This window comes from Vanessa tameamea, chromosome 7 (assembly GCF_037043105.1).
Source record: "Vanessa tameamea isolate UH-Manoa-2023 chromosome 7, ilVanTame1 primary haplotype, whole genome shotgun sequence".
Classification (NCBI taxonomy): Eukaryota; Metazoa; Arthropoda; class Insecta; order Lepidoptera; family Nymphalidae; genus Vanessa; species Vanessa tameamea.
In genome coordinates, this window is record NC_087315.1 from 5765776 (window position 1) to 5793678 (window position 27903).

The following is a 27903-nucleotide window of genomic DNA, read 5'->3' on the forward strand; positions in this document are numbered from 1 at the left end:
GCTCCGAAAAATTCTCCCTTGTACAGTAGGACTGGAATGTTCTTTTGCTAAAAACATATTGTCACTGAATGTTCGATTTATGTACATCTTCTTACTTCGTTTTTTTTTATGTTTATACTAATCTAAGCATATATTTTAACTATTGGGCCAACTGATGCACTAAATTCGCGCAATTTCAAGTTTCATTGCGCACTATTTAAATGAAATAATTTTAATTTGCTTTTCTAAGTCACGTTATATTTTTTAATTAATATTTCATGTCAATATATAGTATAACGGAATTTATCGTTATAAAACGAAAACTGAATATATAACGCAAAGCAAACTATATAACGTTATTGAGTATTGATCTGTATGTCCTGACGAGATCGAATCATTTTATAATTGGAAAATTAAACAAAATGAAACGCTGGACGCTTCTCACACGCATGATTGATGTTATTTATTCCACATGGTCGACGTGTCTGTAACGTAAGATGTAGAATGCAGGGCGATGTGTCGGGGCTTAGCAGGGTCAACAGGACACACCCCTTGACGTCAACACATTGTCTACACGTGGCAAACCTTTGTGTATGGACATATCATTTTCGCTAAAGCAACAAAAGACAAAGTAATGAGGACATAATATCATAAAAATATGCGGCTAAAGTCAAAGGAGATCTTGTGTGACGTCCGCTTTTATTTGTAGCTTTTCTGACTTAATAAGCACTCATGTTTGACGGTCGCTAGTGTATAATTTTTAATGAATTTACCAAAGAGATACCTAATGTGTGTAAAGTTTTATCTTTTCGCTTATAAAATTATATTTAAATATAAATAATTAATGAAAATATAATTATTATTGGAAGAAAAACTGAAACATTCTGTTGTTCAGTTTATATTATTCGGTAAATTAATCTGGTTGTAATATAAACAATAATTACTCACTGTCAATACGCAATAATCCATCACATTGAACGAAACAGGAATAACCGATTGACAAAAGTCGAAACGATGTACGCTCTCAGTCAGGGAGGGTTCCGATTCAAGCGTGAAATTAAAAAAGTTATATATTCCAAGAGTGCGAACATGAGAGTGTAAATATGGGTTTGCTGGTGCTCAATTTTCTCGCACGAGTGATTAGTATTATAAAGTTTTCAAACTTTCCAGCCGCAAATACATGGCATAATGCGTCCTTCCATAGGAGTACTTTATGGTTTAATATCCATGTTCTTTTAAATTATTCAAATGCGCACATTTTTATCATTTATTTCTCAAACGATTTCATTACAATTTGATGTCTATAGAGTTGTACGTTATTAAATATTTTTTTTCATGACCTATTTTTTCGAAAGAAGCGCATCTTTTTCAAGTATCTTACGTGTTTAGTAGTGTACGTACTGGTAAGATTTTTTGTGGTATCAAATTTTAAACGTATATACAAAAGATTTTCGTATCAGATTTAACAATCGCTCTAAATGTATTTTGGATCGATTTTCTCAATTGTTATTAATAAGATATAATAATTTTTCTCTGATACAAATTAAATAAAATAGTAGCTTTGATTCTGTAATATTTTATTACCTACTTAATAATAAAATAAAATATTATGTCACCATTCACTTCAAGGTGACTTTTTCTTTTATTTAAAAATAATACGGAGAACGATTAATCAAAAGTTCACCATTGAGATACGATATTGTTTGTGTCAATGAATAGTCGAGTCAACCTGTTGCTACAAAGACCACCTATCTTGGCAAAATGCCTGCTACTTTACAGCTTACATAGGCGCGATCAACATCGTAGTACAATTATTTTGCTGTCCAATTAAGTCACTAAAAAACTGTTATACCTATCCAAATATACATATAATATAGTTTAGCTCATATGAATTATATAAATATTTATTTAAATTTGAAATATTTGGTACAAGTAGGTAATTTCTTCCTCCTCTCATTTTAAGACGAAATTTCCTATTATCTACTAGGTACACCTCACAGTATCGTTTAAAGAAATATCATTCTAAGATTAGTAATGGATTAAGTTCATTTTACTTTTGCAGCATTTGTTACATTCTAATCTGATGATTCTTATATTTATATAATTATATCTGATATATTGGTTCAGTAGTTATTTAAGTTAGGCATTACACCATAATACGTCTCCCCATTAATTCCTATGGATATAAATTTTAAGCCGCTGGTTTCGTTCAGCCGGTTGTTTTTGTTTTTAATAATCGGTTCTGCATTTCGGTTGTGATTGTCAAATAAATAATAAATCAAATTAATTAACTAATAATAAAAAGTTAATTCAAAATTGAATTATATTGTTTAAAAATATGTAATCAAATATATTAATAAATATCATTTTTACGTATTAATTGTAATTCTACCTTCAATCGAGTTATAATAGAATTTTGATAAATAATTTACTTAAACCATTGGGTGAACGAAAACATCGATCATAGCGATTTTTATAAACATGAATTATAGTCTTAAAGTAGGAGTAAAAATTCTTAGACGTTAACCTTACTTTGGAAGCCAAAAATCATATCATGAATGTATTTCATTCGGTAATAAACTGATTATATGGGTAGGTAAAACTTTTGTAAACGTAAATTTCATTTTAATCAAAAGATCGCATTTGAAAAACTATACACTAACTCAAAATTATTTTCTTTGATATGTACAATGTACGTGTAATCACGCACTCGCTACTGCATGAGAAACTTATCACTTTTTGGCGTATGATGGTGTTAATTGGGATATTAATATGCAATATCGTACGTAGTTAATACTATTCTTGTAAACGTTTTCTTATAACAATTAAAATGCTTTCTATTTTCTTCTTCTTTTAATATTTCAACTACTTATATTATAATCCTTTTTTATTTTTGAATATATAAATAAAACTTCCTACTTTATGCTGTTTTTTTATGTAAGGTTTTGGTAAATGGATCACCTGATCACCACTGCCTATAGCTGTTGTTACTTTAAGAAACATTAATTATTCCTTATATCGTCAATGCCAACCCTGTGAACTAAGATGTTTAGTCCTTTGTGCTTGTAATTACACTGGCTTACTTACCCTTCAAACCAGAACACAACAAGTAATTTATTTGACAATGTAATTTTTCTTTGATGATGATAAGCTGACGATGGGTATTTAAACCACCATTTACCTGGTATTGTAGGCCACTGAAAATCAGTTTGGACATCTTCTGACTTCATTTTCAAACATGGTAATTATCCCTTCTATGGACATTGTACTGTTTTTGCTTATAATTTATTTCATCTTTTTATTTCTCCATAGTCAGTGCTATGATAATTTTTAGGTAACATATATAATAATTCTCTAAGCGTAATTCTTTTGATAAATATATCTTTTTTCTTACAAAAATAACCCGAGTTGGCACCGTGGAAACAAAACTCGGGCTAGTTCTTCTGAGTTTTGATGTGCTTAATTTGTAGGTATAATTCATCTCAGGCTTGGCGGTGAATAAAAACATCGTGATAAAACTTGCATTGGTCGGATGAAAATCTGCCACATGTGAAATGGAATAGCGTGGTGATATATGCACCAAACCTCCACCACAACGGAGAGAAGGCCTAAGCCCAGCAGTGTTAAAAATACAGGGAGAGAGAATAAATCATTTTTACCTATTGCTTCGAATATTACATAATTCCAATTTAGTTAAATTCAGAAAAGTCTCATTATAATTTATCATGGAAATGTTGTTTGACGTCAGACTTTGTTAGTAAAATGTCCAAATTGTTCAAGTTCTCCTGACCTAATTTCGACCACGCCGCCAATCTTAAGAAGGCCAGGAGATATTATAGTGAAAAAGTATGTGCGGCAAACACAGCGAGAAATCAGGGGCAAAACTAACGTGCATTCCAAGCCACATTCACACAATTTCCTAACTCCTTGCTAATACTGAGATTTTTTTTTTACTTAACTTACACGAGCTTGGCATTCATCCTGATTTGGGTTCAACAGCTCAAAGACCACTTGACGATTCTCTTTACTTAACCAAGCATCGATATTATCTAATTACACAAGTAATACGGTCAACGTTGGTTCTACCGCCTAAATTTAGCTTAATAAATTACAATATAAAACTACATTTTCCTCAATCCATACGTATCTTTGTGAGAATTAAATACTAAATTAAAGAATTCTGAGTTAATACAATGAGAGTAAGCTATATACATATATATAAAGGAATCCCTATTTCGTTTGGCCACGCCATACGCCACTTGAGAACGACCTTACCGATTTCATTCATCTTTTTTTTTTTCAAGTTTTCTAATACCTTATAAAATCTTACGAAAAGATAAATTAAGGAAAATGCCTAAAAAGTTGGAAATTTCATTAATCTTAAGAACGTTTATGAGATCTTAGCAGTATGTTATGTATCAAAAAGCATTACATTTAGTTAAGTATGTATAACTACGTTTTTTTTTAAATACTTTTTATTCAAAAAACTTTTTTGTATATTATATGTATACATTTCATAAAATGTATATTATCATAAGCCATTTTAATGCGTATTATTTACTTTCACAATATAATTGATATATATTCAAATAAAAAGTTAATTGTAAAAGAAACCTTATAATTATATCAGAGTTTGTATTTCATAGAAATACGACTAAAACGAAAACACTCCCAAGTATTTTCAATTGTTTCGTCCAGTTGAGACCGGAAATTATTTTCATAAAAGCAATCAAACATCTCTAGAGACTATTTTTATGTTTGCATGGAGTACTATAACTACAAATATATTACTTCTACAAAAATAACAAGCTCCATTAATAATGACCGTTTGCAAACATTTCATTTCATTTAAATCAATGATCAAACTTTTGAGCAAGGAGATAAATATTACAATAAGTATGATGTTATGTCCAAATGATATTTGTATGGATTTTCCGTCATTTCGAAAATACTTTCATCTGTACTGAAGGCCGTTTACACTATACCGCTAAGAGCATTATGTCCCTATGAAAGGGAAAAAATATTATAATCTGCTTTCTTAGAACTCCCTAAGCACTATATCTGAAATACTTTTTCCCTGGGCTTTGGGTAGGAACTTGTAACTACTCAATGGATATTAAATAAGATTTCGTGGTATTTTATGTCTTATTCACCAGTTCTCAATATTTCCATGTTTTATGAAAGGATTCGACATTCAGAATTTGAATTTGAAACATGTACATAACTATTTTGTTACTTTGGAAATTTATTTAAACTATATATTTATACGAGTACATATACCAAACATTTCCGTGTCTATAATATTTGAAATATAAATAAATAATTTAAAAATAAAATATTTTTTAAAAATATGGCTAAAAATTAAAAAATATATATATGATACTGATTTTATAAAGATGTAAATATTGTTTGTTTGTTTTTCCGTATTCACGCAAATTCAACTGGTCCGATTGATGGGAAACTTTCATATAATTTTTGTTCATAATTGCAAGAGAGACATAGGCTTTATTTTATATTTATGTAATTGTTGTATTTTGACGATAAGTGTAGTAACTATTTATATATTATAGTAAGTATTATTATAGTAACTATTTTAATATTAAAATAAACGAGGAAGACTAAATAATAACATTGAATCAATTCATCTGTCATATAGTAGTAATCATTAATAAAATAAATATAACAAATAATGTACGCCTTAGATATTATAACTAATGTTATATAAGTAAAATAACTATATTACAATAATAAATTTGAATAAACGCATGAGAAAAAAAGGCGTGGGCTTGCGGTAATACAAGGGCGGAGAGATCACTTGGCTCGATACTTAATGCATAATATAACACTTGTTCACATTTTACAAAAATATCAAGAGTTAAATGACTTAGTTTACTCGGGTTTTGCACTTATTTTTTATTGGGACAGATAAGAAAAAAAAGCAATAAGAACTTTTTGATAAATTGTTTTAAAAACTTATTATTATTTAAATAAATAAATCATAAATCAGTACGAGTGCCTTTTAACTTACATGTCAGATGACTTTGCTCTATTATCTAATTTATTACGATACATCGTCGTACACGGACCTTTAGTTTTATTTTTTTCAAATGGTTATATTTATGGACAAGTAGAGTATATAGTATACACTTTATAGAAAAGAAATATTACGTAGTTAAGATATTTATTAAAACGGACGGGACAGCAAAACAATTTTACATACTGTTACTAACCAGAATAAACTGTTAATAACGTTTGTTTTTTAAATAATCTATCGAATGAGGTGAGAAGACGACGAATGTTTATATTTCTTCGAAATGGTCTATCACGGGAGTATATCTTCACAGATTTTCTTCGAATATTTTTTTTAAAAATTCATTTTTTATTTTAAATATAACATCTGCTTAACATTTAATAACTATTGCAGAAAACCATAATAAACGCATAAATTAATATTTTAGTATAATTTAAAAAAGATCTTATTAATACAAGGTCTGAAAGCTAAAGTAAATCCGTAAAAGGAAATTTTATGAAAATATTTGTCGAATAGGTCAAATAGTTTATCCAATCCTAATTATTTCTCCTAAGAGACAACAAATTGATAAGCAGTCATAGTTTTTAAAAATAATTACATAAATAAAATAAATAGTTTATAAGAAATGCTATATAAATTGTACGAGTACTTTATTGTATTTGGAAAGTGATTTAAATTTTGTTTACCAGTTAATATTAGCATTCAAGAATTCTTAACTACAGAACTTTCCCATACTATTATTACACATTCTAAAATGTTAGTAGATAAATTATTTCCGATTAGCAATCAACCAAAAGTTTGTCTTCGTTTTCGACCGAAGGTTGAGGGTTGAGCCAATCTATCGCTTCGGCTTTAGCTTCGACCAAAAATAGATCTTCGGTCAGACAACATTTTTGAGCCAATTAATTTTTTTACGTGAAATAAAAATACGAGAGAAAATTAGAACTGTACGAAAGATATTTATGAAGGGCATAAAGAGCTGACCACATCCGCAACTGTTTCGTTATTATACACGCTAAATATATGTATAATGGATATTACGAATAAACGTCTATTATAAATAACACTTTAAGTTTTTGAAACGTCATTAAAAATAAAAATTGTGACTATTTATACTATATATATATTGATTTAATATACTGTATCACTCACTCCAAAACGATCGTTACTCTATTTGAACAGTTTCTTGGAAACTTTTCACATTTATGATTCAGTTTTATTTATTAAATGCAATATACAAACAGACCAAATCTTTACATGATGAGTTATTTTGTTCTTTGAGTTATTATTTTTATTACTTTGATTTACTTTCTATTATTTTCAGCGCAATACGCAGCGACCCATATTTACGTGAGGAGGATTGACATGAGGAGACGCTTTTTGTATCGCCCAACATCAGAAGACTACTAAACCAATAAATATAAAAGTATAACATTATAAGTTTTAGGAAAGGTTTCGGTATATTATATAATATTAACTATTTATATAATATTACAAGTATAAGCGCTTCAAAAATTCACGTAAATTGAATTTACACTATTGACATGACAAGATTGTATTTCTTCGTTTTTTTGTATTTAATAAAAAGCAACATAGCTTATGGTAGATTTGTATCTAAGTATATTGGGGGCTTACATTTCTGAAGCTCCATATATAAAACTCCGACATTAACGGATCATTTTTGATCTCCATGATCGAATCGAATACAAGCACGTTAAATGGAAGTTCTGAAACGTCATATTATCATTTGATATTATAATTAATGGTTTCGACATCGGAAAATACCAAGGATCACAAAGGAATTTCTATCGATAAAAGACATATTTACTGATGTGTGACGTCATCACGGATTGAGCCAATCCAGACGATTTCGTTAACAGGGCGGCAATTGTGTAATGTTTTTAGGTATTTAATAATCCATGTATATGATATTCATACATAATTATAAAATTATTGTTCATACTTACATCATTTAACAATATAAATCTGTAAAATGGCGAGTCAAAATGCTTGTTAAATCCAACTTGGTACATTTTGTTGTGTATTTATATAGACCATGTTTTTCTTTAAAATGTTGTTATAAGTATACAAATGTTTTAATCAATCATAATAATCCCGCGCCAAGCTTTTCTACCGTCTGTACCAAGCCAGCATTCACCCAGCCGGAATGTTATAAATGGAAAACGCTTAAAATGATGTTATTTATTATGATATGGATTAATGTTTGTAATACTATGACTACCGACGCAGGTATCGAACTTATAAGAAATATCTATGAAGCCTGGGAGAGGTCGCAGGATGCCTTAGGGATTTTCTGCGACTTATCCAAAGCCTTTGATTGTGTTCAACATGAAACTCTGGTCAGGAAACTATATCACTATGGAATTAGAGAATGTGCACTCGACCTTCTGACTTCTTATCTTAACATAGAATTCAGAGGGTTGACGTTAAAGGGACAAGGTCTCCTGGGAAAATATTAATGTTTTTATGAGAAAATGTGATTCTCATAACATTGGTACAAGGAACAAACACAATCTTGTTTCTCCTGTTACTCGACTGCATAGAGTCAGTAACTCTTTTGTGGGGCAATGTATACGGTTCTAGAACAGGATCCCATAAAGCGTTGTAGTTGCCAAATTTTAAAAAAATGTTAAGGAACGTTTGTGTGCGAAAGGTTACTATACAATTAGTGAGTTTATGTTTGATAGCACACCTTGGGAATGAAACGATCGCCTCCTGGCTGTTTCTATTCAGATACAATTATGTATCTAATTAATTTGACAAAAAAAAAGACCCGCTGAGTTTCTTTCGCCGGTTCTTCTCAGGTCAGGGTATTCCTTTTTCCGAACCGGTGGTAATGTTTAATTTGACCATCAATAAGTAAGTGTAATGCTTCTATGTTGAATAAAGGAATTTTGAGTTTGAGTTTGAAAAAAAAAAAATTCAAGACATACTTTTTTTTTCAATTTGTTCAAAAATGAAATTATTGTTGAGTTTAAATACTGATAATGATATACAAAAAAGAATATAAAATTAAATTAAATCATAAATAAGTACATGTTATTATAATTGTTTTATAGAAACACATTAAATTATATTTAAGATAAATGTAATGAAGGTTGTATACAAAGCGCGATATATAATTAAAAATAATTGAACCGAACATGACGGCAAAAGATCTTACTCCTCTAAAATTATTATTCAAAGGGCTAATTTTGTTCTTACTCTATGAATATCAAATAACAACAGGAGATTAAACAGGCTCGTGTGCTCGCGATATACTAAGTAAGCGCTTTCGGAGTATTGTCAAAGGTTTTATTAACGATTTTAATTTAATATTAAGCGACGTGTATCCGGATTCGCATTAAAATTGTATTCAGTGTTATTTAAAAGTTAAATGAACATTACGTATGTCGATGATCCTAATGTTTTACCAATTTGACAGAAATAACATCTATGCAAATAAAGAAATTTTATATACCTACATTGTTCTTTTCTTAATTTAACAATTATGAATATAATTGATACCCAAATTAAAACAAAGGGACAAATTATAAGGCCCCATTATCGATAACATTTAATGTTATATAAAAGGCATTGCTTGCACGATAAAAAACCACGAGATTTATCTAATTATTACTACCAATTTCACAAAAACAAGTAATTGTTGTGTACACAAAGCTTATTAAATTATAGTAGGCACTATATCTGACTTTTAAAATCAATAAATAAAATTTGAACCACTCAAAACTTATTGGATGCTGAAATAAATGTTCCACCTAGTCCATATTTGCACGTAAACCATTTCCTAGCATACTTTCTATGATTTTTAGGTCAATGCTTTAATCGGACAGATTATGGGCAGATTACTAGTTTTCAGACTTAGACATGACGCTTGAGACATGGCTTTAGTCCATGAAGTAACTAAAGGATTTAACGATGGCTAGCAGGTATATACGAAGATTAAGAAACTGATGAATGAATGAATGAATTAGAAAAATTTAGGATTCGATTTGATGGTCTAAGGCATCATAAGTAGGTATGTAATAAAACAGATGTCAGTGTAAAGTTCAAAATCAAATCTCAACGTTAACGCAGAGCAATAATAAATGTATATTATTTTTTTATTAATATTTTATTTTCAAACCAAACGATATGTTTTTTGTATGATGTGCTTTTAAAATAATAATAATAGGCTAGTGAATAATAACAGAATCGGTAGTGGAAATATTTTGCAGTCTTTCATTATTTGTAGACTATAATATTATGTATTTTATTTTATATATTTTTTCATTATTTTGATAAAATTGCTAAATAATGCTCACTTCTTGTAACGTCGGCTTTATTACGAAACTGTTCAATATTGAAAGCACAAATATCAAGAAAAATATTTTGGTCATTTTAATTAAAAAATATGCTCATATGATAAAACTTTTACTTCTGATAAAAATATATATATATTTAATCGTAATTTGGTCTCATGAACACGATTTTAGCTTGACCAGTATTTATCTAACCATAAAGAACGAGGTTTCACCATCTTCAAGACCTGATAAACTTGAAAATTGGCACACTAACTAATGACCGATGACAATACAATCATATCATCTTCAACTACCTATCGTGGCCAAAACCGCAGGGAATAACGAATCAAAAGACTGTATACATGTTCCCTACGTACCGTCCTCCTAGTGTTAGTACATCTTATCATTTCACGTAGTTTTTTTAGACATACATAGTATTCTTACTTGTAAAATGAAAGATAGATAGTATCATTGCACAATTGTCCTGCTTAGGTATAAAATATATACGAATACTTAAAACAAGACCACATAAATTACATACGACTTGACACCTACTTTAATGAGAAGAAAATATATTATAATACGAATAACATTCACTTCATTTCACATTTAGAATTGTCGTTGTAAGAAATATAAGTACACTTTTTAGTTAAATTAATTATTTTCGTATTAACACGTTTTGTTATAAATAAATAATTTATTAATATAGTTTAATAATATTACGGACACGTCACATCTATCACACACTAAACATGCAGAAGGGGGTTGCGAACGTGCGAGCGTGGAAGATTTCTGTGCATCGACTTAGATTTTTGACAGAGCCTTAACGATCTTATGTTCAGCTTAAAAAAGTCATCACGAATTATTTTATTTTGATGAAGAGAGTAGATCGCTAGACTTTAGTCAAGGAAGAGTTAAGAATTTGCTACGTATGTAGTGTATATATAATATACCGCAAATGACGGCGGTGAGAAGCACACGATTGAAGATCGACGGTAGCACGATGACGTTCGCAGCCCCTGGTACTCGGGGTCGGAGACAGTCGCATGCGAAGCGGGAAGGGCGACGGTGGGGCAACATGAACGGGGCTCACTGAGAGGATGGTGCGGCGGCACGGAGAACGTGTAGTACTTGGCTGTTTGGTTGTGTGCGCGAAGCACTGAGCTGTGAGTCAGTGTCACCACCACCACGAGGACAGAAGCCAGCGCCAACGCGAAGAAGGAAGCGGCGACGGCGGCGACCACGCGTCGTCTCCGAGCCTCCTTGCCGGCATCCTCGGGTGGAACCTCCGGCTCGGGAGCTGGAGGAGGCGGCTCTGGGGACCGGCTTCGGACGCTGGGACCACGACTGTTGGGAAGTTCCAATGTATGGCGACGCGAACGACGTGCTCGTTCGCATTCTGCAGCTGAGGAGTGGTGTCGTCTGAGGCGATGTGGAGCACCTGGTGCTGCTCGACACGAAGCTGATCTTAACGTGCGCACTGGCACCATTAAATCATCGCTAGCTACACGCGGCACACGACCCGAGTGAACGGAACGAAAAGAATGATCCCGCGCAGATCCACTCGGAAAAGCGAGATCGACAGAAGCGCGGGAAGAATGTCTAGAAAAGCGATCGCGATCGCGGTGGTCTACACGCACCGACATGTTGCGAGCGGAGCGCGCGGCAGCAGCCGCTCGAGTGACGCGAGTCCCTCCCCGCGTAGCCACGGGACGCCGAGCCGCCGTGCCGCCTTGCCGCCTTGCCGCGCAATCATGTTTACACTTGTCCCCGATGGTATAAAGAACGCTTAAATATTTTCGCCAAAGAAAGCGTTTTTTAAAGTTAGGGCTTCGACGTAGATTTTCAAAGATTTTAAATTGAAACTTTGAAATGTCTAATTTTATATAGCAATTGTATTGACATACATACATAAACAAATAATAATATATTTTCTTAGATAAGTTTGTTGATAGCCGAATTTGCATTACAAATGTCTAATAATAACAACTGTTCCCATTGCATGAAACGAAGTACAAAGTAGAACACTACGTCCTCTTTTGTTACGTCCACGTTGTCAACTTAAATTGTCTCGGAGGCGGAAAACGAAACAGATAGTAGAGAAGTTGTCGCGAGTCCGCCACATCGACAGCATTCAATAGAAGCTACAGAGGGATACCTCACTAATGTCCCTCGGGAGGCAGTTCTCACCTGATATTATATGTTTTCAAAAACTATATGAAACTGTGATTCTGCATTAGGTACATTTTGCATTCTGTTTAAATTCTTCTTGTTAAAAACTTATTTTCAATGTATAAGGTCAAATAGAAAATGGTATATATATTACGAAAACTATTTTTCTGTTGTTGTTTATCGTTAAAGTACAATATTCGTAATCATGAAATTTTTATGTTTATGTATTTATGAAAATTACAACACTGAAAATATATTTTCTTTTTAAGGAAAAAATTCACAGTGGTAAATATGTCGAGTTCTTTGTATAATCTGCAATGCAACTTACACAATCACTTGAACAATAACAACTGAGCGGAAAAACGTCTGAAGACTCCATAAAATAGTAGTAGCCTCAGTTCGAGGAACATCGAAGTATTTCACAACAAACCGATATAAATTTACATTTTTAATTAGTGCATTATCGCGTATATTCTTATTAAAGGCTAACTAAAGATAGTTAAAAATAAAAAATATATAAAATCCCTCAAAACATAACAAGTGACAAGAGTTCGAGGACAAATAAAAATTCAAATACAACAGTAAAAGGGCGACGCGACATAACTTTATTTTCAAAGCTCGTAGACCCGAAGTGCGAGTCGAACACAATTTTAACTGAACCAAACAGTTTTTGTTTTAATTTTTTGTGCAAACTACAATATAATTATTAACATTTATTATGCGCTTAAGTTTTGTCCAAAAACTTCGACATTTTTAAATTCGTATATTTTTTTCTCAAAGCCCACATGATTAGAAGAGTTGCATGTTTTTTTCAACGTTTTCGTAATCTCTTAGGATAATCGGTTTATCAGTACTAGTTATCTAAATTTAATATTCCTTTACGATTATACAGGAAACTGTTTAATTGTGTGTAATTGTTTTTGATTGAAAAAGAGTAACTACTGAGTTACTTGCCGTTTCTTCTCTGTGGAACTGGTACCTTAATGTTCAAATAAACCTTGAATAATTCAAAGGAGTTACGTAAAATCCTACTCGATTATTTTTTTTTTTTTTAGATTAATATTTAAGTTATAGATTTAATACACTTAAAATATTGATTATTATATAATACTTGCATAATTATTTGCAAGAAGTCAAAGAAATGAAGTGATATCATTAATATTCATGATTACTAAGAAGATCTTCGTAACTACGATGAAAAAATCTCTAAGAAACATTTTCTGATGGACGAATATTGTATAGAGGCGACGAAACGAAAATTCCAAGGAGGAAATTAAAGTAACTTTTAATATATACTGCGGAAGCCGTTTTACGCCCGTGTCATCCTATCATCATCAATATAAACATAGTAGCATAAATATGAAGCGTAATCATAATAAAAGTAGTACTTTATATTTTAATTAATCTTAAATGAAAATTTATATACATATATAAAGTATAGTATATTAATTCAACTTAGTATTAAAGTGTATAACTTCTTACATGACATCAAGGGTATTTCTCAGCTCTGTTCCCTTTCCGTCGTTCAAATAAAAAACCAATGGCAACGAGACGAGAGGACCCTCAAGATTTTTCAACAACCACTGTTAACACAGTGACACTTATTGAGATCGGGGTCATGAATAATGTATTTTCTACGATGGACCGTCCTTCTTATAGTATCCACTATATCTACGTACTTACGTTTATTGCCTTGTTCGTCTAATAGTTACTTTATAAGGCTAATTTCGATATCTTGGATTCAAATCTAGAGTAGAGTTAATTAAATGTTATTTTCTATTGAGAAGAAAGACGGTTTACACTACCGTTGACAAGGATTGAACACAAAAAAGACGTTGAAAGCACTACTTCACCATATTTAGTCACGTTAGCAAGCGAAAGCGATCACGTGATGCCCGCCGAAGAGACGGAGAGGTACCTCTGGTTTTTTACTGGGTATTCCGGTGTACTAGGGAGGGCTAGGTGTTCTGGGCACCAGCAAATCCCCAATACACCCCACTTCACGTGGGGGTAACGCGTAAAGCATTTTTCAAGTGAGATCAACAAAAGTATAATTTAATAAAATGTTTTAATGCGTTTTTCTGTCGACCAATTTTCAGAAACAACCAGCTTCAGGGACTTAACACACTCTTATGCATCGGAGTCCAAGTGTTGGGCTGTTGATTCTGCACCTGTTCTGTTTCTGCTCTTGTATTACGTTATCAACCAATTGGATTATGAAATTCAGGGAAAAATTAAAGTGCAACACACAAATGTTTACCATAATATTTACAAAACACAATTTCACCTCTATTAAACAGTTACTTATAATAGAACTTTGCTATAGTAAAAATATCTCAATCAACTTCAACAAAATATTTAATAAGCACCCATAGATTTTGAAGAAATGGTACGGTGGACAAAAACCCTTTAATAAATACAGTCGAACAGGTATCAGATGTTTCTAAAGAGCTAACTGATTTTAACCTACTGAGTCTGATATAAACATGAATTTGAAAAAAAAAACTTTTAGCAAACAAATCCAAAATATATAGTAATCAATCACTTCACGCAAATAGGTAACATAAACCAATACCAAAAACCTATTGTTTAAGATGACTTTAGAATTGACTTAAAAAAATATTGGCAGGGTAAGCATTGTTTTAAATGTTTTTTAGAATATATTACTGATGGTCAATTCATTTCCTAATAATAACATACTTGTACTTCTTTTTGGTAAAATGTAAGGAAAAACATAGAAATGGTATTCGTTTTTATAATTTTTAATGAAATTATAAAGTCGCCTATATAGATTATACCGTTTTGCCCAGTTAATGGATTTTAATGTAGACAAATACTATTTGACGAAGTTATTTACCTGAAAAAAATTAGAGCTGTTTTATCAAGCTATGTAATACGAACAACACAAAACTTTACCGCAAAAAGTTTTTAAAGGACATATGTGTGCAAATAATATTCATATTATATATATACATGGCTCCATTTCTCTACGACTACATATGCATATATCTACGAGTACATATAGAATCCGCCGTAAAAAACTCTTTTGTTGGTTACTAGTTAGTATAACGAACATGTAAGAGCTAAATTACAACAACTAATTAAAAATTTTGACTCAGAAAAAAAGATATGAACGTAATGGCTTGTGCACAAACAAGAAAATCATTCGTTCAAGCCCCGTCTCCGTGTAAAATAAATGTCTCGAATCGCTCGCAATGAGAAGATATTTTGTAATCAGGAATTTTATTCACTCGTCTCATTTTCTGTCTTTCAGATTTCATATTTATATTGAAATTCGAATCACGGTTATATTATATATATTTGTATATGGCTAGTTAAGAACAGACGTCATTCAATAAAATGAAATATGTACTAGAGGAATTAGCGACACTATGAACACATAATGCACGCAGCTGAAAATAAAGACGAAGGCAATCAAATACGAATAATAAAGGAAAGTAATAAAAATTAATAATAAGATGTGATTTTTATAAAGAAGCTGGAAAGAGATTGTTTAATTATATTATTTTTTCATTATTTATAGTAGTATAGTATTTATGTAGTTATATATTACTTTTTTAATAAAATCAGAAAACTCCCAATGAAATATATTAAATATTAAAAGTCCATAAAAACATTGATTGTTTTATGTGCGCATTATGTTATAATATACTTCTTATAAAAACATAATTTGCTCGTTATTTCGATAATCACAAAATATTATTTAGGTTACGCCCTTTTTCAAGTAGATAATAATTAAATTAAAGTAGCACATATATGTATGTGCTACTTTAATTTAATTATTTTTTTTCTAACCGTTTTATAGTGTACATACAAACTTTGAATAGAGACTTAATAAACATAAAATAGTTTTAGTAATGAAGAAAATTTATTGATTTTAGATTTGTTTTTTTTTTATAACTGTCACCGGTATCGCATCGTTTGTGGTCTCTAAAGAAATCTCGTTTCTCTCGCCTCGACGAAAATAAATGAAGTCGTATTAAAAAAAGCTTGATTACGTACAATTTTCTGAGTATAAAATTTATAGTTATGAAAATACTTTGACATTCTTAATACTCTTTATCATTATATATCAGACTAGCTGTTACCCGCGGCTTCGCACGCGTAGAATACGAACGTAGAATATGAATCTACCTTCAAAAATGACGGACTTCCAGACTAACCTGTATACGGAATGTTAAAACAATTTCCCTCCTTAGGCGTAAAATATACAGAAACGCTTAAATACGTATCAACTCATTTTTAATCGGTAGCCCAAAAATAAAGTTTCTAGTTTCTAACTTCAAAAATGACGGACTTCCAGAATAACCTGTATACTGGGTTAACTAACCTGTATACATTTAGGATTTTTTTTTAAAAAAGATGCATCTTGTAAATCCTCATTAAGCATGAATCTACAGAAAGCAATTCTTCTTTTAGCATCCTCTTCGTAAATAACGTGCACAGGATTAAAATGATAAGACAGGATTAAAATGATAATACAAAATATCTTAATTGTAACTTAACTACTGAACTGTTTATGTATCTAAATTTTATTTTAATTTTGTATTAAGTAAGTAAGTCAAGTAAATAAGTAAGTTTTTTTACATTGGATATTATTTTAAATCAATTTTGTGGGAAATTTAAAGAGCGACCTTTTGTACGAATTCGGTCATGTTCGAATACGAATTTCCACCAGTGTCCTTTCTGATCATTTTATTTCGGTTGCTTTGAAATAAATTCCTAGTTTTTATACATTTTCGGAAAGCTAAGTAAATGATTATGTTTATAAAATAATCTGCAGAACAAGTTTTATAATGTTTTTTTTTGTTTTTCAGGCATATTTGAGGAAAAAAAAAAAAATAGAAATAATATCGTTTTCCGTCTCGCATTTTTAAATTTGGACCGATAATTATTGTTTAAATATTGAAAAATATTCAGTGTTTAATCGTTTTTATAAATCAGAAGAAAAAAATAGATTTTATTTGATAGTTTTTTTTAATACATTTTTGAAATTGCATTTTTGACTTATTTTGAAAAAATCTAAAAAACGCGATAACTCAAGAATGGTTCACTTTTGCATAATGCATATGGGGGTTAAAATTATCGCAAATAGTCACCCCTATCACCTCCTAACGGGAATACGTCGAATTACCAATAACCTGTATATACTCATTTTTAATCAGTGGCGCAAAAATAAAATGACATGCTTCTAACTTCAAAAATGACGGCCTGCCAGACTAATCTATAAAAGAAATGTCAACCCCTATTAAACCCCTTAGAGGTGGAATATCTAGAAACACTTAAATACGTATTTTTTAATCAGTATCCCAAAAATAATGTTTTTAACTTAAAAAATGACTGACTCCCATCAAAACTTTCAACCCTTTTTTCACCCCCTTAGTGTTATATTATCTAGAAACGCTTAAATACGTATCTACTCATTTTTTATCAGTATCCCAAACATAAAGTTCATGTTTCTATCTTCAAAAATGACGGACTTTTATACAAACTTTCAACCCTTATTTCACCCCCGTAGGGGTAGAATATGCAGAAACACTTAAATAAGTATCTACTCCTTTTTAATCAGTATCCCAAAAATAAAGTCACATGTTTCTAACTTAAAAAATAACGGACTTCCATACAAACGTTCAACCCCTATTTCACCCTTTTAGGGGTAGAATTTCCAAAATTCGTTCCTTAGTGGGTGTCATGATATGTTAGTTTATAAATGTACATATAAGACTGACACCACAATTCCTTTACCATAGGTATATATAAATGAAAAACAAAATTATACAGAGAATAAACGTACACGCCATAGCAAATCATAAAATAATGAAGTACCAGACTTTATATAATTAATCTAAAATAGAAAAATATATTTCTTAAAGTGATTATATTTCCTACATATTTCAATATCAATTCCAACAACCCAAAGCTATTATCTGCTTTTCAAAATGAAACTTCTAAATGAAAACTTAGCAGACAATAAAGACTTGGTCGTTATATTATATATATTTTTTTGTTTTTTTGTAAATGAATTTTATTATTCAATTCTTAATTTAATGGCTTTTAGTTGTGCCACAGGGCACAGAATGAATTTTATTAATATTCATAATATAAATTGACATTTTACCATAGATTAAATATATGAATAGACACGATCTAAAGAAATCTATTTAATTTTACATATTGCCTTCATACGATATGTACTAAAAATTTAATATTAAAATATCTATATTGTAATAATGTTCCAGTCTAAGAGATTTAATATGAAATGGTTTTGTTACAACACGATCTTGGATATTCGAGAGGCATGTGTATTTAGCTTCGTAATTGTTTGTGCCGCGATTGGATCAGAGACCTAATCAGAATGGGTAAACATTGGCTCCAAAAATTGCAACATCAATATTTGACCCAAATTATTGAACTGGTTACCTTTTTATTTCTAATATGATGTATGTCGCATCAATTCTAAAGAATGTGGTAGAATAATATTTATATATAATATGTTCATCTCATTTAATAGAGATTGCATAGTGACTGAATTAACACGATGCTTTATTGTTATGTTCTTCGTTTGGCTGTCAGATAAGTGACAGAAAAAAATCGGTATGTAACTAAATATGCCCTAAACATATTCTTATGTCAGCAATCGTTGTAAATGCACAAATTTACGGCATTAAAATTAATATGATCTTAGTTATAGTATATATTTCTTTTTATTTTATATATTTTTTTAATTATAACTTGCCTTTATCGAGCAACACCGCAAAACTATTAGACAGATTTTGATTAACTTTTTATTCCTAATAGTAACTAGGTACAAAGAAGCTCTCAAGTCTAATCATTGGATTACAAATGATTAAAGATAGAATATTATTAAGAATTGGAATAAAGAATATTTACTTAATTTAAACCTATAAATAAATACAGAAGAAAAGTGTACTCTTTAAAAAACTAATAAAATCTACGCTGGCGAAATCGCCGGCTTAAGCTAGTTCATTTCATAAAAACATCATTCAAAATCCATTTTTCTTTCTTTTTAATTATAATTTTATATTAAGATTAATTATTCATAGCGATGGTTTAGTATTTTGAATCTACTTTTATAATGACAGTCATTTACATTGTAATTCATATTGATATTAAAATATTTTAATACTTGAGATTAATTAATAAAATCTCAATTCTAATATACCAATACCTCTAGGCATATCGGTCTTCAATATAAACACAGTCAGAATTGATTTCATTTAACCAAATCTTAGACAGTGCAAATAATCAACAAACGAATATATTGTTAGGAATATGGTATATTATTAAAAAGTAGTAAATTTTTAAATCATTGTCTTTGATTATATATTATATTTACCTGAACGCAGGCTATGTTAGAGTATGGTCTATGCTGCTGGACTATGAAGTAATATTCTCTGTATAGTATAAATATCAGTATACAATTAACAATAATATTTGTAATATTATCATAAATATAACTATTCTTTGATGGTGATTAACTTCAAATGTTTCCATATTCCAATACGCACTCAAGAATATTCGTATACAGCTTACATTTAGATACTATATATAAAATTATTTTATTATTATTTTTTACTTATAAATTATTTTTATTCGTCTTTATATTAGTACTATGTATAGTCTAGAGGAAAGTTCGTAATGAATGGCTGAAATTTTAATAATGGTTTTATAATGAGATTTTTAAAATGTAAACTTCAAACATCTTTTATTCTCCTTTATGGTGAACGCGTGTTACGCGTAACCATATTGTGTTTCAAGCTTATAATCCACTTAAGTCGTAAAGCCAGATATACGTGCAAAAAATCCTTCCCATAAAAATCTATTTAGGTGAACCTTAAGTAAAGACAATAAAGTACATTAGACCCAAGATGTCGGGTCAAGTGTCGTAGCCGTATTGGCTTTTAAAGCCGAGACTCAAAACTAAAATATCGATTTTATATTTAAAAAAAAAAATTATAATATTTTTCAATTGGAACTTATTTGCGCTTGTTTTATTTTAATGACTTTAAAATAGCTTCTTTTTTGGAAAGTTTTCTATAAATACGAGGCGTTGAGTCCACTCGACTCTCGCTGGAACTAATTCAAGATTAGGATAAATGTCAGTTTCCTTTTACACAAACTGGTGACTTTGAAGGTAGTTTTAATAGACTGTCTCTTTTATTTAACCTTACTTCCCAAGTTTCAAAGTGATATATGAGATGGTTGAGTATTAAATTATCTCGAGTTGGTGAAATTTGAATTCGAGTTAAAATGATATTGAAGTGAATATTTGATCAGATTTGATAAGAAGCAATATCGTAAAAATAACATATAAAATATTATCTATATGTTAATACCGACGACGAAACGACGTTGCATCTTTTACCTAAATAATAAAATATATTCGTTCTTTATAATTGTATCGTTAACGAGAAAGAAACTCGTTCTAGACTAATTTAACATAACGTGGCTCTAAAGAAAATAGGCATCGTCGTGTTTGAGGAGTTAACTAGACGCAATATTCAATAATGTTAAATTATAGTCACAAATAAAAAAAAAATTGTATGAACTACTATGTACTTTAAAAAGCAGTAGCAATTGGCGAAGCAAAATGAAACAAATAAGAAGAAACAGTCACAAACGCCTTAAGAGACAAAATAAAAAACAAATTGCAGCTTTCCCCGTTTTAATGAAGGTCTATAGGTCAGATGTCCACAATATAAGCTGTACGCATATATCAGCACATAACCAGAACTCCCTTAAAAATGAATAATTCGAACGCATTTGTATCCCACTACATAGACAACGTATTTTGTACTCATAAAATTAACAGAGCGAAGATAAATTTACACAATGACACTTTCTTCGCGTGTTATTTTAATTAACACCATAATTTGTTTTTTTGTTTATTAATAGTTTAAAGATTTTTTTTAAGTTACCAAACTTCAACAATCATTTTTTCAATCGTTACCTTCGCTATGATTTTCAAGCAATAAAAGAAAATTGCTACATTTTCTTCGCCATGAAAATTTATTTCAGGGAATTCTGAATAATAATAATAATAATCGCATGTAACCAACTTATACAAAATTATCATTAATCTCAATCTACGAAGTACTAATACGTTATTAGCATCCGTGAGGAACCTCATTATTCAACTATTGATTTGTTTCATTGTTATTAATGGCCCACGTTGGCCTCAAATCTTAATTTTAATCTGTGAAAATTAAAAGAATATATGATTAAAAAGTTTATTATACTGTGTCATTAATTATCTGCGTAGGGATTAAATATGATAATCGTTGTCAAAGAGATTTAGTTAAGTCTTTCTTCACTTCTGACTCTTTTCCACCAACTAAGTTACAAAGGTAATTTAATTAAATATCCTTGCATGAAATTAAATTCTAAATCAACGCTTTTTGTTCGTCTATATAATGTATTGAGTATTATTATTTCGGATTTATAATTTATTTTTAACAAAATATTCAAATGTATTTATCAGATAACAAAAAAAAAATCTGCGTTATTTTATTATAGAAAGCCCCAGGACGGATTTATTGACTTTATACAATTTAATTTGGCATCCGAACTGTAGGATATTATCGTAGTTCCGATATAATAAATACAACTATAAGTAAGTTATATATACCTACATATATTATACTAACTAAATATGAATATACATTGGTGGTTAGTTTAATAATAATATAACATTAGTTAGAAAATAACGTTATTTATCGCTGACAAGTGGTTAATACAATATACTAAAACTTCTGAAATCATTTTAATAATAATATAACGGAAATAATATATCGGATATTTAATAATATAACGGAAAGCAATAGTAATCCTACCACCAAACAGAAATTATTTGTATTACCGTGTTTCAGTTTGAATGGTGAGTGAGCTGGTGTAATTACACACACACAGGCACAAAGAAAATAGCAAGTGATTAGACTGTTAGCGGTGCATTGACGACATAAAAAGTCTTATAATTCTTACAGCTTATAATTCTGCCGGAGTCTATAGATGAGGTGACCATTTAACTTCCTGTGACCCAATTACTCAATTGCCTTAGGGCCCGAGATGATCGTGTGGCTAGAAAAGGGGAGTTTTGGTCCAAGGACAGTTTCAAACTCAAGGAGCGCGAAAATTTTTCGTACTTAAATGTGTTTATAATTAATTTCGTCCTCGGCGATAAAGGGACACTTCTTAAGTAAATTTAAATTGGAACAGTTTGATTGAATGAGCGCCTGACCCTCTATAAGAGGAAGGCTTTTTACTTTCACTCTATTCCTCGTATTAATATGTGAAAAAAGTAATGATATCATATTTCTGCAAGTCGTCGAACAATGGTGTTAAATTTTCCGGAAACCAATAAAACTATTTGCTCGCTTTTAATACCCGAATATAGTGGCCAATTATTCAATTGATATGCGCTGTCCGGTATTTCATAACATCAGCGTGCACTTCATCCGGCATATTATAAGCTTCCGAACATTCAATAGATAACAAACATTGATTGGCGTTACGGAGAGATTATGAGACAGGTTAGTTTATTATGAATTTATTTAATCTTTGTTATAGTTTTATAGTCATTTACATTACATACATTAGCAGCCTGTAAATTTCCCACTGCTGGGCTAAGGCCTACTCTCCTTTTGAGGATAAGGTTTGAAGCATGTTTCACCACGCTGCTCCAATGCGGGTCGCTGGAATACACATGTGGCCGAATTTTGTTGAAATTAGACACATGCAGGTTTCCTCGCGATGTTTTCCTTCACCGCCGATTTTCACATTTTTCATACGATCACATTTTGTATATTGTGTTTAAATATGTTTATGCATATAGCTACATTTCTAAAGGTGATTTGTTAATTTGCTACGAAATAGATTGACAACTACTCAGTACCGGTCGATTGTATTAATTATGTTGTCGTTCAAGACCAACAATAAACAAAAATAGCAAAATATGTATAGGGAAGTAGTACATATGTGTATTTATTTAAAAAAAAACAAGTTATACTTTATTCTTTAGAAAATCAAACACGTCAAGTAATTATTTATTAAAGTATGTTGTAAAAATACTCAAATAAATAAATAAAAAGAAAATACTTGTCGGAGACGGTTATTAATATGGCAGCGAAACGAAGCGCGGCACGATTCCCACGAGGTGGCAGCACCATCGAGATTACGTCAGAACGCGGCTAACTTCGTGCTACGATGGAGCCTGCCCGATGGAGGTGCACAGAGGCGACAGTCAGTTAATATTCTGCCTTCGTAGAGATCACTACCACCATCCTAGGAACGGATTCGCTTCGTATGCCAAGTGTGATAATCATTGTACAAAGTAACTTTGAAAGTGTAATAAACGTGTTCCTGTACTCGTGGTTTTCTCTTTGCTCGATCACCTTAGCAATACGCCCCTATGATGTTTGACGATGGTAGTGACGATGCTGTCCCTCCGACATACTTTTAAAAATAATAAGCCCAATTTTAGTCCTAGAATTGTATCGTTCAATATAGGTACGTATTACTGAATCCCATCAAAAACATAAATGTAAAAATAAGAGCCAAGTCCAATATTATGATATATACGTTGGTTGTTGACTTCAACAACAAAAGAAGTGAGATCTAAATGGGTGCCAAGTTCAATGGTCCTTCCTGAAATTTATTTATAACTACATAAAATATAATTTCTTCTTATAACTTAGGACAATATATTGTAGCCTAAGGTCTGTCTTGGCTATAGACCCAATAAAATGAAAAATTATAATAAAATGATAAAAATTTACCAGTTTCAGATTTTTACCTTTATATTGCCCTAATTATCTACCTGCAGGTAGTAAAAAATATTTCAAATTAATAACATTCCTTTTTTTTAATAGTAATTAAATATTCCGAACATAAAATTTTAATTATTGTACCCGTTTCTCGTCGCGCGTATTAATAGTACAGCATGTTAATAAAAGATAAAGTTTTATGGATGCTAACTGTGGATCATTTGAACGATACATTCGTAATAAATACGTTTATACGTACTTGTTAATGTTACTATTAATAACAATTATTCAATAAATAAATTGAAGTCGTTACGAAATACAGGTTACATGCAATTTTTTAAACGAAACCCGACGACGCGGTAGAACTTAGTGGTGCAAATTTTCTGAAAAGCAGTGTACTCTTCGTTAGGTTTAATATAAATCCCGGCTTTTGTTCTCTTAGATACCTTGGAATTTCTATCATTGCTATTACTACTTAACTTCCAACAATGTTAAAATAACACTGAGTAAAATTTTGTAAGGTTACAGGATATAAATATCCACAATGTATATTCTAGGTATTCTAGTTGGCGATGCTGACCAATGAGAAATTGGTAAAAAATATATTTTAAAATGACAACATCTGTTATATATATATAATTCTTCCGAAATATGCAAATTTCCTTACGACATTTGCCCGTATGCAGAGCATGGCGTAAGTAAATAGAAATTTAACACTTGGAAAACTCAGAAGCGCCTTTGCATGTTGGAACAACAAATGCTTATACCTCATTTTATCGTTACGACACGACAGCTTGCTCATAAATAATTCAATGAACAAACTACATATTAACAAATATAAAATGTTTATATATATACATATATATTCGTTGTGGAAGTGTAAAGAAAACTCTTCGAACCTGATTCTCAATAATGAGTATGTGAAGAATAAAACTTAAAACTCGAGTTTAAAAGAGTGTAGTTGAAGTTGCACGTCGTATAGGTAAGCCTCGCTAAATATCCTGTTTCGAACAACTCATTTCCGCATCCCTTTTACAATATTTTTCTTAATAGACGAGCCACGTAAGCAGTACGGTATTTAAAGGATATTACTTATTTATTTAAGAGCAATTAATGGAATTAAACTTTCGCAACAGTTACAAAAGGATCGCAGGTTAAGACCCAGGCAAGCAACGCTTAGATTCCATATGTTTAATTGGTTTTTGTGCGTCTCGTGCTCAGATTTGAAGGATAAATTATGAAGAAATCTACATCTATTGAAAAAACCAATGAAACCAAAAAATGTATCCCACCAACGCGTAATAAGGTAACGTGATAGATTCAACTTCAAACATTCTCCTTTATCCGCTAGCGAAACATTTACTTATGGGTTGTTACGTTACTACCGTCGAAGGTATTATATTATACTAGCTGTTACCCGCGGCTTCGCTCGCGTAGAATATGAATATATTTACAAATTAACTTAAAATAGTACGTAAATTGAAGACCTCCTTGTATACCACAGTGGTGTGTATTTCAGTCCGTAGGGTAGAATATCCAGAAACGCTTAAATGCGTATCTACTCATTTTTAATCTGTAGCCCATAAATAAAATTTCTAGCTTCTTATCTACTTATTTTTGATCAGTATCCCAAAAATAAAGTTTAATGTTTTAACTTATAAATAACTGACACCCATAAAAACTTTTAACCCTTATTTCACCCCCTTAGTAGTAGATTATCTAGAAACGCTTAAATATGTATCTGCTTATTTTTATCATTATCCCAAAAATAAAGATTCATGTGTCTATCTTAAAAAATGACGGACTTCTATACAAACTTTCAACCCATATTTTACCCCCGTAGGGGTAGAATATGCAGAAACACTTAAATAAGTATCTACTCCTTTTCAATCAGTATTCCAAAAATAAAGTTTCATGTTTCTAAATTAAAAAATACGGATTTCCATACAAACGTTCAACCCTTATTTCAACCCCTTTAGGGGTAGATTTTCAAAAATTCGGGTGTCATGATACGTTAGTTTATAAGTGTACAGCCTAAAATATAAGTTTTATGCTTCTAGTTCTAAAAATTATACTTTCAACTACTTACTTTTCATCCCCCTTTTCAACCCTTTACAACATTTTTTCCAAATAAAAAGTAGCCTGTGTCCTTTCTCAGACTCTAGACTATTTGTGTACCAAATTTCATTAAAATCGTTCCAGTAGTTTTGGCGTGAAAGCGAGACAGACAGACAGACAGACAGAGTTACTTTCGCATTTATAATATTAGTATGGAAGTATGGATTACAAAATAAAAATATACATTACTTTAATAATCAGTTGGTATATATAATCTTATGAACTGACGTTAAAGAACTAACTTTCCTGTTTAAAGTTTATTAAACTGGTTAGCTTGTTAGAAAAGATAAATTTCATCAAAGGCTTTGTGATGCAGACGAGATACTACGAGCGTGATTTGACACGTCTCACATGACTAACCCGGATACGCTATTCTTATTAATGCCTACGTTGGTGTACTTTGTAATTAGATCTCCGGGAGTTTTATATCCGGCAATAAACCAGCTATGTGTGTATTCATAACTCGCATCGTAAACTTAGCGAATAAAATTAACGTTTTACATTACAATGTTCGTATTTCAAAAAATGGTGTCATCAAAGAACTTCACACGATTTATTATTTAAAAATATAATATAAAGATCATTAATTGTTGAAAACTTTTGGAGTTTTTAATATATTCTTTCAACTTTATTATCTGAAAAATCAGTTTTTTTCCGTCTGAAGCTTTAACTTTTCACAATGTTTCCTTAAAAAAAATATATATATTACGGATAACTAAATTATATCAAGTTAAAACTGAACAATTCAAGGTTAATCACTATTACCATATCCAGTTCAGTATTCCACTTAGCTTAGTATTCTCTAAATATCTATAATTATATACAAGTTACTCGTCTCGATTTCGTTGGATAAAAATACATATATAATTATTTCAATTTAATTTTATTTGCTTTCTAAGCCAAGCGTGAACTAACATTAAATTACTTACGGGTTATTATTCTCCATAACCGTGAACTATGCTAAACATATTATCAACTGTACCCACGATGCTCCAACGCAAACTTCTCTCATGTAAATCGAATTCGGTTCGAATTCCATTAAAAACTGCTGACGACCCTAAGAGCTCTTAATAGCCGCAAGGTCAAAATAAACCCTTGTCATGTTTACGCTGAATAACTCTAGTAACTGTATTAAACAAGTTTATTTACTTAAAACCGGTTGCAATTTGCGATTTCGTATTTATGTTTATATTATCGAACGACTGTGAAAGATTGGCATTACGATTTTATATTATTATTGAAGGTAAATTATTAGTGGTTGAAAATCAACGATCATTATTTGGTATTAATAATTTGAAAAAAAATAAATATAAGAATTAATGTACGTTCTTCCTCTATTTTTAATTCCCAAATTATTCATATTGATAAACAGACACCAAAGAACGAGCACCATTTAAGATGGTGATAAATTTAAAAAATAAATGTCAAAAGCAAATGCATCGTTATTTTATTGGCTAGTATATACTCATATGGCTGTAGGTTTTGGATTTGAACC

At 30.7% G+C, this 27903-nt stretch overlaps 1 protein-coding gene across 2 annotated transcripts in view; it reads right to left on the bottom strand.

Annotated features, from left to right (window-relative positions):
- LOC113401141 (uncharacterized) overlaps positions 1–27903 on the bottom strand; it is a 106158-nt gene that overhangs the window by 23470 nt on the left and 54785 nt on the right. Inside the window, exon 1 of one of the 2 annotated variants that reach the window (XM_064215386.1) lies at positions 11408–11982. The exons of the other annotated variant lie outside the window; for it this stretch is intronic. Coding sequence (XP_064071456.1) covers positions 11408–11960 — 553 coding nt within the window. The 5' untranslated portion in view covers positions 11961–11982. Of the gene's footprint in view, positions 1–11407; positions 11983–27903 lie in introns of those variants that run through there. 2 annotated transcript variants of the gene reach the window in all.